This window comes from Pelodiscus sinensis, chromosome 2, assembly GCF_049634645.1.
Source record: "Pelodiscus sinensis isolate JC-2024 chromosome 2, ASM4963464v1, whole genome shotgun sequence".
NCBI classification, from domain to species: Eukaryota; Metazoa; Chordata; order Testudines; family Trionychidae; genus Pelodiscus; species Pelodiscus sinensis.
The window spans coordinates 193,484,195-193,503,590 of NC_134712.1; the positions used below are offsets into that span (position 1 = coordinate 193,484,195).

The 19,396-nt window shown below is 42.3% G+C and overlaps 1 protein-coding gene across 5 annotated transcripts in view; it reads right to left on the reverse strand.

Moving 5' to 3' along the window:
- Window positions 1–19,396, reverse strand: part of PLCL2 (phospholipase C like 2) — a 212,238-nt gene that overhangs the window by 91,692 nt on the left and 101,150 nt on the right. For all 5 annotated transcript variants that reach the window (XM_075922106.1, XM_025189747.2, XM_025189748.2 and 2 more), the window contains one exon: window positions 1,476–3,962. In XM_075922106.1, the coding sequence (XP_075778221.1) occupies window positions 1,476–3,962 (2,487 nt within the window). The remainder of the gene's footprint in view (window positions 1–1,475; window positions 3,963–19,396) is intronic.

The window sequence follows — 19,396 nt, forward strand, 5'->3', positions numbered from 1 at the left end:
AAATCTTTCTTAATACAGCGTTCAGCATAGCTTTATTAATAAGCAAAAGTTATCTGCACTGATACACAGATATTTTACAGTAACTTTTATACAGTTAAAAGCTTTATCACACATAAAAAAAATCTTTAATATATACTCTTCACATTTTTCTTTACTCTGTCCTAGATCAGCAGTTCTTGTCCCAGGGACCTTTATTAATACCCAAAAGATACAAACGAACAGAGGGATCTACAACCCAGCATCTTAGCCTTACACTACTTTCTATCATTCATCAATACTGCATTTGTTTGATATTGCAATTTTCAAAACACTCCCTTTTGGAGAGGAGTAATGCCATCTTTATTTAATGGTTTGTAATATGCTAGTGCTCTTTCGGATCCTGGGAAAGAAAGGATTTCTTTTGAAAGGTCTTCTAGTGATGTGAAGAAATTTTTCACCTCATAAAGGAGAGGAAGCCATCACGCTATATTCTATTACAAGGTCCTTAAGAACACTTTCAGATACAAGGGGTCTTTGAATATAGAATATACTGCTCACAAGTTTTGTTGTTGTTAGTATAGGTTGAACCTCTCTAGTCCGATACACTCTGGTCCAGCAACATCCGTGGACTAGCATGATTTTATTTAGCTGGACGTAGACTTATTATAGGTGTGGCCAAGTTTCCCACGGTCCCATAAAATTTATCTATAGCCACGAGTCCTGGTTCTGAGTGTTCTGTGCTGATATTTAATTCTAATTTACCCCTAAATGTCTCTAAGACTACGTCTACACTACACCGCTATTTCGGGATACCCCAGAGGTATCCCGAAATAGCTATTCCACAACTTTTGAGCATGCCCATTATTTCAAAATATAACGGGCTTGCTATTCTGAAGTCCCTGTAAACCTTATTACATGAGGAATAAGGGACATTTTGGAATAGCGATTTATTTTGAAATAAGTGCTGTGTAGACAATGCCAAATTTCATATTAAGCTATTTCTAAATTGACTCGAAATAAGCTACACAATAAACTAGCTTATTTTGAGCTATACATGCAGTGCAATGGTGCTAGACAATATTAACCTCCCATGGTTCGGCAAATTCTCTGGTTTGGCACCGGTCAGATCCCAAGAGTGCTGGACTAGAAAGGTTCAATCTGTAATCTACCTGCACTTCTATTTTACTTAATTTCCTAAAGCTGATAAGGAGCCTCTGTCTTCGTCTTCAGCATATCTAATGCATTCCTTTACAAAAAATAAGGTCAGTTAATAGGCTTGAATCATAGCACAAATCATGTGTGTATATACCAGGAATTATCTGAATAAACAATATCATCCAGCTGCTGTACAAATACACTGTTTATAAATTCATTCAATGATTATGATAAAACACAATTAATATTTAACACAGCTACATAACATACTGCAGACGCACTATAATGCAAAAGTACAACCATAGCACAAGCACTGATAAATTTAGTAGAAAAAACTGTACCTGCATATTTTCTCTCAGATCCGTGGCATCTCGTATAGGCTGAAGAGCATTCTTGAATACTTCATCTATTGTTTTAATCCACAATGTTCTCATAGAGGCATATTCCCTGGATTTCTTTCCTTTTCTCACTGAAAGGCCCCGCTTATGAGGTTTCCCACCACCCCTTCGATTAGTAATGGCAACATGTACAAACAAGAAAGCATGTGCTAAAATTTCTCCTGTTAAAGATTGCAAGGGAACATGCCGATAGCCTGTCTGTAAACATTCAAAGGGAATAGTGTACTGCCCAATAAATTCATCCCCAATGTAATCATCATCTAGTACTACAAAACGTACCACAGCTAGTTCAGGAAGATTAATTTGAAATTCAAAACTTTCATCAAAAATTGGATTGTCTCCATTTTGATGCACAGTTTTTGTCCTTTGCTCTGCACAGTCTGCTGGTATTCCATGAATTTCTACATAGACATAAGGATCTACAACATCACCTTTGGCACCTGACCCTTTGGGTTTAGGAAAGTTTTGTCCACTAATAATTTTAACATGAAGAAGCTGAGGTGAAACTCCAGGCACAGTATCTTTTGTATTTGCACTGAAGAAGGATACTTGTTCTCTCATGATGGCAGGACGAAGGACATAGCCACAATTCCCATTTTGTCGAAACCAACCAATGTTAAGATCCATCATTAAGCCAGGAGTCTGAAAGTTCATGGCTACAATCTGACAACCACATTTCCAAAAATCCTGGGGATTCATATTACTAGAGTCAATCCTCATAGGACTTGGAAAAACCCTGGCAAGAAAACGTTTGTTGTAATTTACAAAGTCTCCAGGATTTTCATTGGCATATTTGGTAGCAAGCACTTCATTAAATGAACAAACTTCCCAGTATTTCTGGAGCTGAAATGAGACTTGAAACTCTTTGAACTGAACTGATTTACATATGCTTACCATTTCAGAAAGCTCTTTGCAAAGCAGAAATCGTTTCACTGTCACAGTGTTCTGTTGTTCTCCGCCCTCTTTCCCTACTCTTTGTGACATTTCTGCTCCTTCATCTTCATCTGTAACATCTCCCTCTAGCCCAGAGAAATTAGAGGAAAGCTTCTTTGCTTTCATTAATATTTTCCCTTTAAGTGAGTCAGGTGATGGAAGATAAGACTCTTCTATGTTTGGAGTCTGCATGTATAGCTTGTCCCCCAAAATTTTCTTCATGTGTTGAACCATCACTTTCTGCTGTTTAATAGAACAATGATTTTCTAAACACAAAATAAGAGGGTATTCCGAAGCAAAAAATGCATACTTGTTAATAATATCAATTACACTGCGGAAGACTATCTGTGATGTCATTGTATGTCCTGTATAAATTACAGGCTCATTATCTGGACCATCCCATACATCCAATTCAACACTTCGGCAACCCATTTTAAGAGCACGAATATATCCTGTGATATCAGATGGACCTCGAAACTGGTCCTCTATCAAGTATGTATTGTGAGATGAGTTTATGAAATAATGGGATAAGGGTTGTTTCATATCTTGACAAACCTTTTTATGCTCTGGATCAAATATATTACAGTCAGGTGAAGTAAGATAATTAGTAAAACCATCTATGGAGAGCCAGCCCTTTTCTTGGCCCTCTTTTGATGGTTCATATTTGTGAATAATTTCAAGGCTTATTTCTTCTGTGACATGTGCCATTCCCTGTTCTGCTTCTAAAAACATCATAAGGTCCTTGGTATCTAGGAATTCTTTATTGCTTGAAAACTGAACCAATAAAAAGTAGATCTCAGGTCGGGTACAAAGCTCATGAAAAACTTCAATAAATTCTTCCTTTGTGACTTCAGTACCAGTTTTGTCCTTGGATCTATGCAACTCTTTGAACTTTAGCTCAATTTTACTTGTTTTTAAACCTGGATTTAATTTTTTTATAAACTGGACAGCTTTACACAGGGCTATATGTCCAAAATTATCTGCATCAGTTTCACTGAACATTTGTGAAACCCATGAAGTCCGCATAATATCTTGGCTACTTTCTATCATATCTAGAGTATGTTTTCCATAAGAAATTAGGTATCTTAGCCCAGTTACCCAAATGTTTGCAACTTCTGCTGAGTTAGCAACAAGATCCAGAGATTCATAGTTATCTCCATAAATAATGGAAAATGCACAGTCTTCTGATATCTGATCATAAATTCCATTGCTGCGAAATATATCTGTATTTTTTCCTGTTCTCACTTCTTTGATTGATTTTATATCAATCTTTGCTTTTTCTGAATCCTTCTTTGAAGGTTCCCAATGCAGGGACTGCATATCTGCATCTAAAAGAAAGTATCGGTGATATACTCTAGAGTTGGACCGAACCTTTTTGAGCTCAGAGCCTTCAACCATTGCATTAATACAGTCACTTGCACTACTGATCTTCTTCTCAGTTGGCATGCTGCTAAACGACACAGTCTTTTTCCGTTCTCTCTTTTGTTTTGTACCATCCTGGTGGATAAAAAAAAAAAGGAAGTATAAGCTTGCTGATCTCAAATGTAAAAAAATTAAATTCAAAGTTAAAAAAATAACTGAGGAAAATGTAAAGAAGATAAGTTGGAAAAAACTTTTGTTCTAAGACCAGAAATGCAAAATTCAACATACTAACAAATCCTTAATGATTGTGTTTGCATAATTATGTATCTGGCATTTTAAAAAAACCATGTTTATTCTGCATTACAAAGCTTAGGTTTTATAAGCCCACAAAATGTAACAAAAAAGATTTTTAAATCCAAAATTTCCTAATATTTTGCTAGTAGGAGCCTGGTGAAATAGATAAGTGGTGTTCTGCTAACAAGATGATGGGAAGTAATCTGTTCCCCGGAGTCCTCATGCAGTTCTTGTAATTATTTTACCTCTAAAACTGTATTCAATATAGTGCTTAGATATCATGGTGATAGGCTGCTTAGAAATACCAGAGACAGACTGATACACAAAGAGCAGGGTCATGCCCTTACTGAACTTACACCCTGAGGTTAGGTCTACACTAGCGGGCAATGTCGAACAAAGGCACGCAACTCCAGCTACGTAAACCGCATAGTGGAATTGATGTACCTTAGATCAAGTTACCATGGCATCTCCACTGTCTCTTTATTCTTCTCATCTAATGAAGTAACATTGGACCCATGTTTTACTAGACCCTCAGGAGATAAATTCCTGCAGTGCTGATCTCCCAGTAAGTGTAAACAAGGCCTCAGCAGACAGGCAAAATAATGAATAGAAAACTCTCCCTCCCTCCCTATCCTGCCTATGAACTTCCCTGACACACACTCTTCCCAACCTGAACTGTCCATATCTAGCTAGTGACATGAGGGGGATAATCTTTGTTGAGATCATTAGTGTTTAGAAGAGCAGTGAGCAACCTCCATCATTTGGACTGCACCTGGCTCATCAGATTAAGCTGCTGCTGGACTGCAGAAAGTTTGTTTATGTCGAGCAACTACAATTCGCCATTCCCAGGCAATGCCAGGACAACATCCCTGTGGCCCGCTACTTTGGCAACTCCCATTGGCCAGGAAAGGTGAATCGTGTCCCTTTGGATCTGTGAAAGGCAGTGCCTGTGGACATTTAATATAAATAAATTGCCTTGCAGCCCACCAGTGGCTTACCCAGAGAAGCTACAGGTGGATCGTGAGCCACAGGTTGCCCACCCCTGATTTAGGAGGTGTCACAGTATCACAAGGAAGAATTTGAAGTGGGACAGGTGAAGGTATAAAGGATCAGGTTGGGAAGAGAGGCAATAATGGTTCCGCCTCATCCTTACAACAATGATTCAGCAACCATTTCTGTTCTGTTTTGACCCTACATTTTCCTTATATACTTACTATTGAGGAAAATTAATTAAAAAAATACCACTCAGTTGTACAGGAAATCTGTACCCAGCTTAAGTTTACCTGAAAGACAACAACCTAGTGCAAGATAAATTTCAAAAGAAAAACAGCTATGTATGTTCATTATCTTGTACCATTCAGAAAGAAAACAGCTGGAGAAAATTTCTAGGAATGCTTGAAAAATGGCCATGTTTTCCACATGGACTCAGAGTATTGTCTGAGAGTTCCAACACACTAGTTCCCATGGAAGAACCTCTTGATATTGGAGAAGAACAACAGCATTTTTTTCTATTTGTATAATACTGCAAGGCTCAAATAATTACTTCTCCAGATTTGTATAGAAAAGTTTTGGCAGGGTGTTTTGCTTTGCTTGTGAGAGAGGATTTTTCTCCTTAGTACTTTTCCTCTAGAAATCTCTTCAATTTTCATTCCAGTGCTACCAAAGATTGCTAATACGGGTTGCAGCCGGAGGTCTTTTACTAGATTGTTGTAGGTCTGCTCAAGTAGAGTATTTGAAATACAGATACGTTTTCACAGAACAAATTTCCTGAAGCAGTTTCATATGTAATCAAAAGACACAGATAAAAATTTGCAGTTCACAACACTGCTTAGGTGGTAACCTATAAGCATCTCATCTAATACAGACAATGCCTCTCCTATTAGTGCATTTGGAAAATATTCATTTGGATGTGAAAATGTAGAATTCTGTTTTTTGTATTTAATATGTGAAGGCACTTTGCCAAGAAAACATTCTATTAAAACTAGTTTTCAATAGATTTAGTACTTGTAGTTCCACACTGAAATATACATTTATCAGACATGAATAATGACAACAAAATCTGTTTTAAGAGATGAAACTGTTTTAAGAGATGAAACTAACAAAACTGGTTGTCCTGTATATTTTAATTGCAGATCAAAATAAACTGCATTGAAAAGTTATGGGATTGCTTCTTGGAGTTCATCCTCAATTATAAGTTGTTCTTTAAGTATTTGATTAGAGTTATTTTCTGAGTTTCAACAAAATTCAAATTTGATTATTATTTGCAGGGAGCTATCTTTTATTTTTATACTCTTGTAATACAAGGGTACTAATTCTCATTCTCCAACTGACAAGCTCAACAGCACACTTGCATTGTCTCTCTCAAAACAAACACGTCTAATAAGTGGATGGAATGGGAAATCTGACTTGTTTTGTGCACTTAAAAAAAATTAAGACAGAACAAATAGAATACTACTTCAGAGTCAAACACAGATAAGTACCTACTAGTCCTGTCTGCAACTCCCACATTTGCAGGATGACATCACTTAAAGAATCACATACTAACAGATAATCGAAAACTTCACTTATGTCTAGCAAATCTAATACACAATAGCTATTTATTTAATGGCATTGCAGCTTGCATCCACCAGGGAAAATTACAAATAATTATCTTACTTTACTAAGAGAAAATTAATTTACTGCACATTAAGGAGTGGGGACCATTTTCTGGCTTGTTGGAAAAGGTGTATGCCCCTTCAATGGCTAGAGAGCTGGGAAGAGACTTTCTGCTGCAGCTGGACACCAGGTGAGCATGGGGACAATGACTCATCCCCCACTCCATAAATGACCAGAACAGTCAATCCAGTATCTCTTGTCCTCTGTCTAGTATAGCTGAACAATAATTATTTTGTATTGTTTCTAAACTGCATTCTTGATTTTTTATAGTGACATTATATGTACAATTATTTTAAGATCCAAAAGGGTACCTAAGTGATCCAATTTAGTGTGACAGCTGCCAACAAGTCTGAATAATGATAGCCAATAATAAAGAGAAAAGAATAAGCAAGCATCATCTGTTCTAACATTTCTACAACCTGACTATATAAAACAGCATAAATAACTTGAAATGCACAAAAGTAATCTCACGCATAGAAAATATAGACGAGGGACATAAACTGATAGCAAACTTAGCTATAGAAGTCCTGAAGCGAACTGAAAATTAACCTGAAATAATAAATATTGCAGCTACAGAATCACTGGCTGAAGCAAAGGATAATGTATTAACAGTAAAAAACATGAGTTAGCAAGTTGGATCTCAGATATTATGATGAAAATGTCAAGAGAATAAAAAAAGTGAAATCTGCTTCTGATGACAATTTATGTCCAAGAGACCAATTTGTACATCTTTCGGAGACAGGAGAGGCCATTTTCTGGAAGAGTTATAACATCACTGAGAAGAATAATTTTACTGGAAGAAAATATTATTGGTGTGCACCCGTAGTCTTGATGATAGATACAAGAAAATATGTGTATCTTCATCAGGATTAAAAAGTAGATATTGAAAATTCAGAAGATGAACCCATGCAGAGAGCGGAATTGCAATCATATTTCAGTATTTTTATTTATTTCACATCAGACTGTCTAACACTAAGCAAGGAAGAAGCTTCAGCCACTAACTATGAAAAAAATCAAAAAATAATGTTGCATGTTACCATATAGCTTTACCAGCAGAAAACATTAAAAAAGGAAATATCCAATTATCAGTTATGGTACCATGATAGGTTTATCCTGAAACGTAATATGTTAAGAATATTAATTTCAATGTGTATATAAAAAAAGACTTATAACATGACTAGTCAATCTGTAGAACTGATTGATTAAAAAGAACTCTACAAAGGGAAATAAATTACTGGCCTGAAAAACTTTCAGTCTAAAGAGTTTTTATGACTTAAAGTCTGAAAAAAAAACTCGGTTACTTACCTTGTAACTGTTGTTCTTTGAGATCTGTTGCTCATGTCCATTCCAACTGGGTGTGTGTGCACTGAGTACACGGATTCTGGAGCTTTTCCCCTTAGCAGTACCCGTTGGGCCAGACAGGGAGCCCCCTAGAGTGGCGCTGGCATATCGGTGCATATATACCCCTGCTGGCCCCTCACCTCCTCAGTTCCTTCTGATGAAGGGGAGGTGGGTGGGATTTGAAACAGACACGAGCAACACATCTCAAAGAATAACAGTTACGAGGTAAGTAACCTTTTTTTCCTTCGAGTGCTTGCTCATGTCCATTCCAATTAGGTGACTCTCTAGCAATGTCCTAGGAGGTGGGATCAGAAACTAACACAATCTACATGTTAACAGACTGCAGCACAGCCCTGCCAAAGATCACGTCTGCCCTGGCATGCTGAGCAATCACATAGTGCTCCGAGAAAGTATGCATGGAGGACCATGTGGCCGCTATACATATGTCAAGGATAGGTACTTGTGCTAGGTAGGAAAACTGTGGATGTCACCTGTGCCCTTGTAGAGTGTGCTGTCAGTGGAGGCGCAGGTCTACCCATGCTGACACAGCACTCATTAATGCAGGAATTAATCCAGGAGGATAGGCATTGGGCAAAAATTGGTGAACCCTTCATCCTCTCAGCTACTGAAATAAAAAGTTGTGGAGATTTACGAAACTCTTTTGTCCTTTCTATATATAATGCTAGGGCCCTTCTAACATCAAAGCAATGTAGGGCCTGTTCCCTAGTCGAGTCATAAGGTTTTGGGAAGAACAGCGGTAAGTAAATGTCTTGTGACATATGAAATTGAGGAAGGCTGGATGGGGATGCATACTTACCTTGTCCTTAAAGAAAATCATGTAAGGGGGCTCCAAAGTGAGGGCCCTCACTTGCGAGACCCTCCTGGCCGAGGTGATTGCGATCAAGAATGCCACCTTCCACAAGTGCTTCAGAGAGCAGGTGGCTAAAGGCTCAAAGGGTGCCCTCAATAAGACCTGTCAGGACCAGACTGAGATCCCAGCGTGGCACCGGGGGGGGCACGTGTAGGGAATCACCCTGTCTAACCCTTTCATGAACCTCTTTACCAATGTATTAGCGAACATGTGCCGGTGAGCGTGCTGGGTTCTGGATGCTCCTCAACCACCTCTGTAGGCTCACCACGTAGGTGCAAGCTGCCATATGGCAAAGTAGTCTCCTACATGTCCTTGCTGTGGTTCAGAGGCATAGTGAAGGGGTGGGTAGGGCGGGGCAGTTGCCCCCAGGCACCATGCTAAGGGGGCGCCAGGCTGGGGTGGGAGCGGAGCACACAGCCTATGCTGACTATATGCCCCATAAAATCCAGGGTATTTGCAAATTTTAATCTCATCTTCCGGTGCCCCCATAAACACTTAAAATATCCCAGAAACAGCAGCTGCAGCCAGAAGCAGCTGCACGCTGCTGTTTCCCTTCCCCTCCAGGGGGTAAGGGCTGGGCAAGGAGCTCACCTGGTCTGTGGGAGAGGGGAGGTGCTGGGCGCAGAGCTCAGCTGGGTTGGAGGGGAGGTGTGGAGCACAGAGCTCAGCTGGGTTGCGGGAGGGGGAGGTGCCAGGAACCTGGGGCTAGACTCAACAGAGGGGCAGGAAATCAGCACTGGGCTCAGCAGGTTTGCAGAGCTTGGGCGGAGGTGCAAGGAAACGGCTCAGCTGGGCTGCAAGGGGATGCAGGGAACTAATGCTGTGCTCCACTGTATTGTGGGGGATGGTTGTGAGGGAGACGCAGGGAACCAGCAGGGGTGGGCAGCTCAGCTAGGTTGCAGGGGATGGAGATGTAAAGAAGCCTAGTGGGGAGGGAGCGGCACCAGGATCCCTGAAATTACTTTTTCTGGTCCAAAAAAATCTCTCATCTGGGACGAGTCAGATCCAGAGGGTGCCAGACCAGGGAGGTCCAACTCCTACCCAAGTCCCCTCCTTGTACCCTCCCTCCTAGCCAGACACCCTACCCCCAATCTGCTCCTGCTCACTCCCCCTGACCAGAAACCCTACACCCGGCTTACTCCTGCACCCTACGTCCCACCCAGACCATGCAACCTCTCCCCCTTCTGCCCCCCACCTCCCTCCAGGATCCTGCACCTGATCCCTATCCCACTCATTGGCAGCCCTCACACACACCCTGAACCCCTTATTTTTGTCCCCACTTTAGAACCTAAGGGGTCCATAAAATTCCTCAGAAAAGCAAATCTAGCCTCTTGGAAGCCCTGAACCTGGAATGCCGGAGGAGTGAGGTGTCTCAGTTTGGGGCCACCTGAGTGAGGGCTGAGGTTTTAGGAGGTTTTTTGTTTCTCACTTGTGCGGTCCCCATCTGATTTTTCTGTGGGTCAGTGGCCCCTGACCCAAAAAAGGTTGCCTATCCCTGCCATAAGCAAAGAAAACATTGAAATCTTGTGAATTGGTCATAAATTAATATTTTACTTTATTTAAAATGAAGTTTGATTAATTAACATGAGAAAGTTAATATGTTTAATCTGCTTAATAACTGAAATTAAACCATTCTCCCTAGTTGCAGAACTAGCAAAATGGCCTAGGCATAATTGTGTAATTAAAGGTGAGTTTCCATTAGCAACTGGCAGTCCATGGAAAGGTTTACATTGAGATATGTGGTCCATGGGCCAAAAAGTTTGAGAACCACTGCAGTAGAGGCACCCCTGGCCTCCCCCCCGAGAGATCGCTGCAGGCTCTCTGCTGTTCCACAAGAGCCCACAGAGAGATCAAGTCTGTTACCACAGCAGTGAAATCACCATGTTGCTCCAGTGTGGATGATGGACAGACTCTTTCTGAGTCTTCCTCATCCAAGCAGTCGATTTAAACAGCATGGTAAGATGCCACGTGAAAACAGTTGGTGTGTTCACAGAGGGGCAGGATGTATGGTCTCTCTCTAGAGAGAGTTGTCATGACTCGTGTGTCTGGGTGAACAAGACCCTTTGTGAACTCTGTGAAGTGGTGAGATGTTTTGACGTCTAGTTTCAAGGGATTTGTTCTTCTGCCTAGGAGCGCACGTTGCTTTGACCTGAATGGAGTTAGCTGTGATGACGCATTTGTGAGTTATTCTGACACAAAGTGAAACCTGTGCTGAAGACCCCACATTCTGTGAGAGAAAGCGCTGCTGTCAGAAAAAGTAAATTCAAAGTATCTCCAATTTTCTTCAGAGATCGTCTCTACCCGGTAGTGGGGCTTTTACTGATTGGTCCCTTATGTTTGAAGGATGACTAAATGTTATCTGGATCTTTTGGGGTCATATCAACAGATTGTTTTGGGCTCAATCCTAGCTTAACATTTAAATTGTATCAGGCCCTTTGTAAACAGGTTGGGAAGTGGTCTCATTTGGCAATTATTATTTTATATTGTTTACATACTAGAGGCACTGCCATCATGGTATTGACATATACATTTCTCCGTACCTTTACATTTAAAATAGCCCAGTCCCATTGACCTCCATGGGCAATGTACCTTGTAAGGAGTGATGGGGATTTGATGAAGTTATTTAAACAAATATATTGCAATGGTAGAAAAAAAAATGTGTGTCTGAAAACTGTAGGTACTGGGGATACTTTTTGTTTTTTTTTAAAAGGGGGTATTTTATTTTAAAAAAAGGTTGAGAAACACTGCTCTAAACCATTCCTTTTTCCTTTCTCCTTTGGTGAGTTGGGCAGGTAGCAGTTTTGGTAAAAATATATCAGACGTGCACACAGTACCCGCTCTACCTCAGATGGTGCTGGATAATCAAGGCCTCAATTCTAAAGGAGTTGGCATTACTAAGGTGATAGATTCCCCCCACATTTTGTTGCAGATTTTCCAAAGAAAACGCTGGTGTTTTCTATAGGTCACCCACATCTCCCAGTCCTAGCAAAGATTTGGGATTAACATGGCTTTCTCAACTAAAAGTCTTATACATGTTCGAACGTTGTGATTGTGAATATCTGGTGAGGCAGTCTGCCAAAGGCAAGGCTGGCCTTGAATCTTGATATCTATGGCTTCACTTGAATGGCTTGTGTGAAATATGGAAAAGCAGCTCACAGACACCTCTCTCCTTTACTTAAGGATAGAATCTCACGGCAGCCTGAAGGAAAAAGTCCTCGTGGCAGACAGAAAGCCACGCTTGCAGTGTAACCTCAGCCTTAGGCTACTTATTGCTTCAAGTGCCTTCAAGAAAGTGAGGGTATTTCTTGTGTTGTGTGTTAGTATTATTTAAAAGGTTTTCTGAGTGTTATTTTAACAAGTAAATTAATCTCTTACATTCACTGACATAGCAAAGCAGGTGTGTGTGTGGGGGGGGGGTAATTGCCTCTCCGCTCCCCCTATCATCCCTTGGCTTGCCTGCTCCTCCTCCACCGCCTGCTGAAGCCTCTTCCCCACCTCTCCGCCCCCAGTCCCATCCTCCTCCATTTTCAACAGTGAAATAGTGCCCGCCCCAAACTGGAGGGGGCAGGGGAAGATGTGGTACAAGCTCTCCCCCTCCTCCCAGAGTCGAGCTCAGCCGTGCACCAGGTTTGGGGCCCTGTCGCATGGGAGGGGCATAAATTTTGCTTCTGCCCCCAGGCACATAACACCCTCCCTACGCTTCTGCTGTGGTTATAGGGGATCTCTGGAGGTCTGAGATCATTGACCTCATAGTCAGGAACCTGCCTCTGGACAGGGACACCCTTTTGATTGTGGAGTCCAGGCGGGCCCCTAGGAACTCTATTATGTGCGTGGGGTTTAGAGCAGGGATGTTAAAAACTAGTTGACTATCCTAAGAGATAGAGACAGCAAAGGGGGAGGAAGGGGTACTTCAAAGTGGTAGCGCTGCACAGCTGTGCACCGCTGCTGCTTTGAAACTCCAAGGCAGCATGCTGCTGCACAGCTGATCTGCGAATCAGCTGTGCGGCAGCTGCCCCTTTAAAACATCGCCTTCGCACATTTCAAAGAGGCAGCAGTGAAGCCCGGGGTATGCACATTTCCCCAGAACCTGGAGTCCGTTGGGGAGTCCCCTGCTAAACCCAGGGTTGTGAGTTCAATCCTTGAGGAGGCTATTTAGGGATCGGGGGCAAAATCTGTCAGGGATAGTACCTGGTCTTGCTGTGAAGGCAGGGGACTGGACTCAATGACTTTTCAAGGTCCCTTTCAGTTCTAGGAGATAGGCATCTCCATTCATTTATTTTAACTGCATTTTAACATCCTTAGGGTATGTCTACACTACAAAGTTAATTCGAACTAACAGACATTAGTCCGAATTAACTTTGATAGGCGCTACACAGGCAAACCGCTAGTTCGAACTTAATTCGAACTAGCGGAGCGCTTAATTCGAACTAGGTAAACCTCATTCTACGAGGACTAACTCCTACATCGAATTAAGTAGTTCGAATTAAGGGCTGTGTAGACATTTAATTCGAACTAGTGGGAGGCTAGCCTTCCCCAGCTTTCCCTGGTGGCCACTCTGGGCACCACCAGGGAAACTCGTCTACCCCCCTCCCGGCCCCGGAGCCCTTAAAGGGGCATGGGCTGGCTACGGTGCCTGTGCCAGGTGCAAGCCTGCCAGCACCCAGCCAGCAGACCCTGAATCTGGCACGGCACAAACCAGCCACCCGCTGCCACCCAGCCCTCCGCCTCTTCCCGGGACCAGGCTGGCAGCTCCCGGGAGCCTGCCCAGGTCTGCAAGAGGTGGGCACCCACCAGGTCTAGTGCGGAGATCATGGACCTCATCCACGACCTCCGCACTAGGCACAGGAAAGTGGCCGTCTAGGGCAGGATAGCTGCCAGCCTGGCCACCCAGGAGCAGGTTTGCATGAAAATCAAGGTGGTCCAGTGAGACTCCCGACCCTGAGCCCTGAGCTTAGAATGGCCGTACTGGGTCAGACCAAAGGTCCATCTAGCCCAGTAGCGTGTCCGCCGACAGCGGCCAACACTAGGGACCCTGGAGGGGATGGACCGAAACAATGACCAAGCCATTTGTCTCGTGCCATCCATCTCCAGCCTTCCACAAACAGAGGCCAGGGACACCATTTCTACCTCCTGGCTAATACCACTCCATGGACCCAACCTCCATGACTTTATCTAACTTCTCTTTAAACTCTGTTCTAGTTCTAGCCTTCACAGCCTCCTGCAGCAAGGAGTTCCACAAGTTGACTATTTGCTTTGTGAAGAAGAACTTTCTGTTGTTAGTTTGAAGCCTGCTACCCATTCACTTCGTTTGGTGTCCTCTAGTCCTTCTATTATGGGAACTAATGAAGAACTTTTCTTTATGCACCCTCTCCACACCATTCATGCTTTTATAGACCTCTATCCTATCCCCCCTCGGTCTCCTCTTTTCTAAGCTGAGAAGTCGCAGTCTCTTTAGCCTCTCTTCATATGGGACCTGTTCCAAACCCCTGATAATTTTAGTTGCCCTCCCCTCTCCCACCCTCTCTCTTTCCCTCTCCCACCTCCTTTTCCCAGTCTCCCCGAGTTTTGTTCAATAAAGAGAGTTTCTATTTTTGAACACACATGTCCTTTATTTTGTACATCAGGAAGGGGGGCTAGGGAGGGGTAAGTGGAAGGAGGTGAGGGAGGAATGGGGTACGAGCCCCTGATGGGGAGGACTGGGGTGGCTCTGCAGGCTCCTCGGGGTGGAAGCTCTCTTGCAGCCCCCAAACTGACCCCCCCCCCCGGATGGCAGCCTGCGGCAAGTGCAGCCGGGCTCTTGGCCGAGTCCTGTGATATGCCGAGTGTGGGCATTCCGGGCATTCCAAGCCAGGACTGCTTTGCTGTCCCTCATCGAGTTAGACAATTGAGCGGGAAACCCCTGAGAACTGTCTGTCCAGGGTGGGGGTCTGGTCCCTTTAAGCACAGCCCTCGGCTAGCCTGAGACAGCAGCTCCACGCTCTAAGTCCTAATCTGATGCCCTGCCGGCACTGCTTCCGGCCATCCTTAACCTCGGTTCAGGGTCCACTCAATGTGGACATGCTAGTTCGAATTAGCAAAACGCTAATTCGAACTAGTTTTTAGGTCTAGATGCACTAGTTCGAATTATCTTAGTTCGAATTAACTAATTCGAATTAAGTTAGTTCGAATTAGTGCTGTAGTGTAGACATACCCTTTGTCTTGAGTGGATTTCTCATTTATGAGGCCTATCTCAGAAAACAGCCTCCAGTCACCACAATATGGCTTATCACTTGCTCTCAGGATGGCCCCCTTATCAACAAATCATCCAAGCAGGGAAAGATCTGGATCCTGAGGCGCCCCATAGAAGCCGTTACCACGGCCATACATTTGGTAAACACTCTAGGCACTGCGGAGAAGTCAAATGGCAGGACCGCAAACTTTAAATGATCCCGACCTACTGTGAATCTGAGAAACTTTTCCTGTGGGCGGGGATCACTGCAATATGAAAATATGCATCCTTCAGAGTGAGGGTAGCATACCAGTCTCCTTTTTGTAAGGAAGGGATAATGGAGGCTGTGGTGCTGAGGCCCCTGATTCCAGGGAGGTCAATTCAATGAGCTCCCATGCAGAGTCAAAGGACTCTGGTGTCGATGGTTGGCGGAGTTCTTCGAAAGTCCCTTCTGATACTGAACTTTCTCTCCGCATGGAAGTATGACTTTGTCTGGGTGGTACCAGGACATCCTCGAGTGCCTTTGAGGCCAAGTGCCCCTCCTTTGGGCACATCTTGTGGCTGCACCTTCCCAGGGATCTCCCCTGGCATCCTTGGTTCTTCTCGGTGCCAGGAACTCTGACCGGTGCCTAGGGAGCTTTGAAGAGATGGTCTGGTGCCTGGATGGCACCACTTCCTGCACCAAGGATGATGCACTGCACACCAACAGGTCCCACTCCGGAGCTGGCGGCTGTAGAGCAGACTCCATGAAAATCAACTTGAGCCTCGAGTCCCTCTCTCTCTTGGTCCTCTGTTTAAAACTCTTGCAGATGTTGTAGCTTTCTGTACGATGGGCCTCCCCGAGACACTTCAAGCAAGAGTCATGCAGATCCTCGCAGGGCATAGGCTTCAAGCATGATGCACACAGTTTGAATCCCTGTGGCCCTGGCATCCCCTCCCCTGCTGGGGAGAGGCCAGAGGAGAGAAGCCCTTATTATCTAAAACTATTTACACAACACAACACTTAAAGATCTAAAGAACTATATACAGGCAAAGGCTAAAGACTCCAGGGATATATACATCAATATGCTGGCACCACTCCAGGAGGCTCCCTGGCTGGCCCAACCGGTACTGCTAAGGGAAAAAACTCTGGAATCCGTGCACACAGCGCATGCATACCTAACTGGAATGGACATGAACAAGCACTTGAAGAAGAACACAAATTTCAATTATTTTGTTGTGTTTTCTTCTAGATGAAAAGGTATTACAGTCTAGACCAGATTTTAGTAATGATGTTGTTTTAAAGGCCAACGTAAAAATCTCTAAAAATAGTACAGGGAAAGTATTACTCCAGTTTTGCACCATATAGTCACAGACTGAATTAACTTTTCAACAAAGTAACAAAACGGTAAGATTTTCACAAGTATTAAGTAAGTGCTGACATAGCCCTGCACACTCTAAAGAATTCCCATTCACTTTGATAACATTTAAACCACTTCCAAAGATTTTCTGAAAACACCACTCTATCATTTAATGTAATTTAATGTACATCTGCATATAACGTATAGTTCCATACGATTAATTATATTAGTGCAGCAACACAAAACCTAATGAGCTGCACTATGAACTTACAGAGTAAACTACCAATACAGGCAGTCCCCGGGTTATGTACAAGATAGGGACTGTAGATTTGTTCTTAAGTTGAATCTGTATGTAAGTCGGAACTGGCGTCCAGATTCAGCCGCTGCTGCTGAAACTGACCGCCAGTTCTGACTTACATACAGATTCAACTTAAGAACCCCAAGTCCCCAAGTCAGCTGCTGCTGAAACTGATCAGCGGCTGATTCCAGTAAGTCCGGGGCAGAGCAACTGTGCCTCGGGCTTCCTGTAGTCAGCGCTGGTCAGTTTCAGCAGCGGCTGACTTGGGGACGCCTGGGGCAGAGCAGCTGGGGTGCTGCTGGGTTGCGAAATGTTCAGCGAATACACGTTTACACAAATAGATATATTTTAACATCCCTATCTCCAAGTGCTAATAATAAGCAGGTCTATTTGTTTTTGAAATTCCACAACCATGGAGCCTATCAAATGTCACCCAAAAGTTTGAAAATGGAGCAAAATAAGGTTGGGTGAAAACATTTACTAGATAAGGCACTAATAATAACTGAAAATAAACCAGACTATTTTACATTTTTTTCTTCCCTAGCTCTGGATACAGAATTCACTATTCTATGCAAACATTACAAAGAACACACTTGTTAGAGATGTGGTGACATTTTCAGTTGATGACCTCAAACCTGAAAATAATCATACACATGAGTAAACTTATGAATATGAGAAATTGAAACCAAGTCAATGGAAATATTCAGATATAAAAGCTACACACATAAGTATTTGCAGTATTGGGACCCAAAATTCTATAGTATGTCTTTATTGACAATTCACCTACCATCTGACTCAGTAAAGTATGCAAATATGTTCTACAAAGATATTTTTCAGTTCAGCAGCATGAAGAAAGAACAGGGAACAGAATGAAGTTTATAACTCAACTATTTTAAATTTAATTGTGGTATTCTTGAATCATGGACTCATAAATGCAATGGCAAAATTCCCATCCACTTCAATTAGGCCCACATTTCCCCACTGATCTAGAACATTATTTAAAATGAAAAAAATATTACCTTCCTGGCTATATAATATGTGAAAGAGCTAATTATGAAGTCAGATCAGAGATTCCAGGGATGATCTGATGGTGCTTGATCATGCCGTGAGAACAGAGGACTGGACTTGAAGATTTCTTGAGGTCCCTTCCATTTCTAGTATTCTATGAGTCTATGATTTAACCTGCACAAAGTCAATATAATGGACCAGGTAAGTTACCTGCTATACGAGATGTTGAAGTTAACAACATACAATAAAAGCACTCACTATTAAACTATTTAATAAATTTCCTTTGAGAACTACTATAGATTCATGCAAAATATATTTTGCATGAATCTATAGTAGTTCTCAAAAGAAATTTATTAAATAGTTTAATAGTGAGTGCTTTTATTGTATGCTGTTAACTTCAACATCTCGTATAGCAGGTCCAGCAGTAGACTTCCTCACTGTGTTATAGTTGTCTTTAAGTCAGTGTGCGCTAAAATAGTCATAATAATTCTTACTTTTTATCTAATCAGGAACTTCCCAGAAAAGAGGGCATGCAGCTGTTTAGTTCTATGTAAATGGAATGTAATTTCTTTTGGGGTGATTAATAACTTCTTAGCAATTTCCATGTATAAATGGAAATAATGTCTTTGTGTTCATATACATTTTATTCACACATACATTCTATGCATTCACACATTTTACATGTTGTATTTAACTCCTGTAATAAAATGAGATTAAAAAAAAATCTTAGGACTTGTATTTGCCTCTTGGCATTTGTATCTGAAAGGTTCACATTTTTAAAGCTTTTTTTCCTGAAACTATGAAGGCTAGAATTTACTTTAAAATTCACACTATTATGAATTATTATCACACTATTATGAAGGTAGATACTAAATCTAAATTCAACTATGAGCCTGGAATCTTGAATCTGACTCTAGGATCTCTCATGTCTCAGTACAACATTTGAGCATTTTATATTGTTATAGATGCTAGGTTCTTGATTCTAGTTTGTCCTCAATATGGTAAGAGAGTAAGAAACCAAAGCTTGGTTTAAAAATTTGGAATGTCACCATTAGAAGCCCTGTTCTGAGCTGGCATTCCCTATCACTCCCTTCTCTGAGCTATGCTCTTCTCTTCCAGTATCTCCAGCTGTAGAGTGGGGAAAAAAAAGATGAGCTCACAGTCAATAGCCAGGCTCCTGCCTGTATAGCTGAAGCCCAGATTACTGATGCTTACCCAATTCCAACCTTCTGACTCCTTGATTACTAATAGATTCATATAAATATTACCCAGTGGGCTCTTACTACATTAAAAGGCAGACTCACAGCGTCCCGAAGCCGGCACAAACTGGGACTTTAGTCCCTGCTTGAGCCAAGTCCCACACTGAGCCTCTTCCCCCCTACTCCCTCCCCTGCACTGCAGAGATGGTGTTGTCCCTGCAGCACTGGCTCCTGCTTCCCCCACCCCCGCCTTCTTACTGCCTCTGATATAGCGGCAGCAAGGGGGTGGATGGGAGTAGTTGACTCGACTACTCTTTTACATACCTAACCTGCACTGGACATCTGCCACAACGAA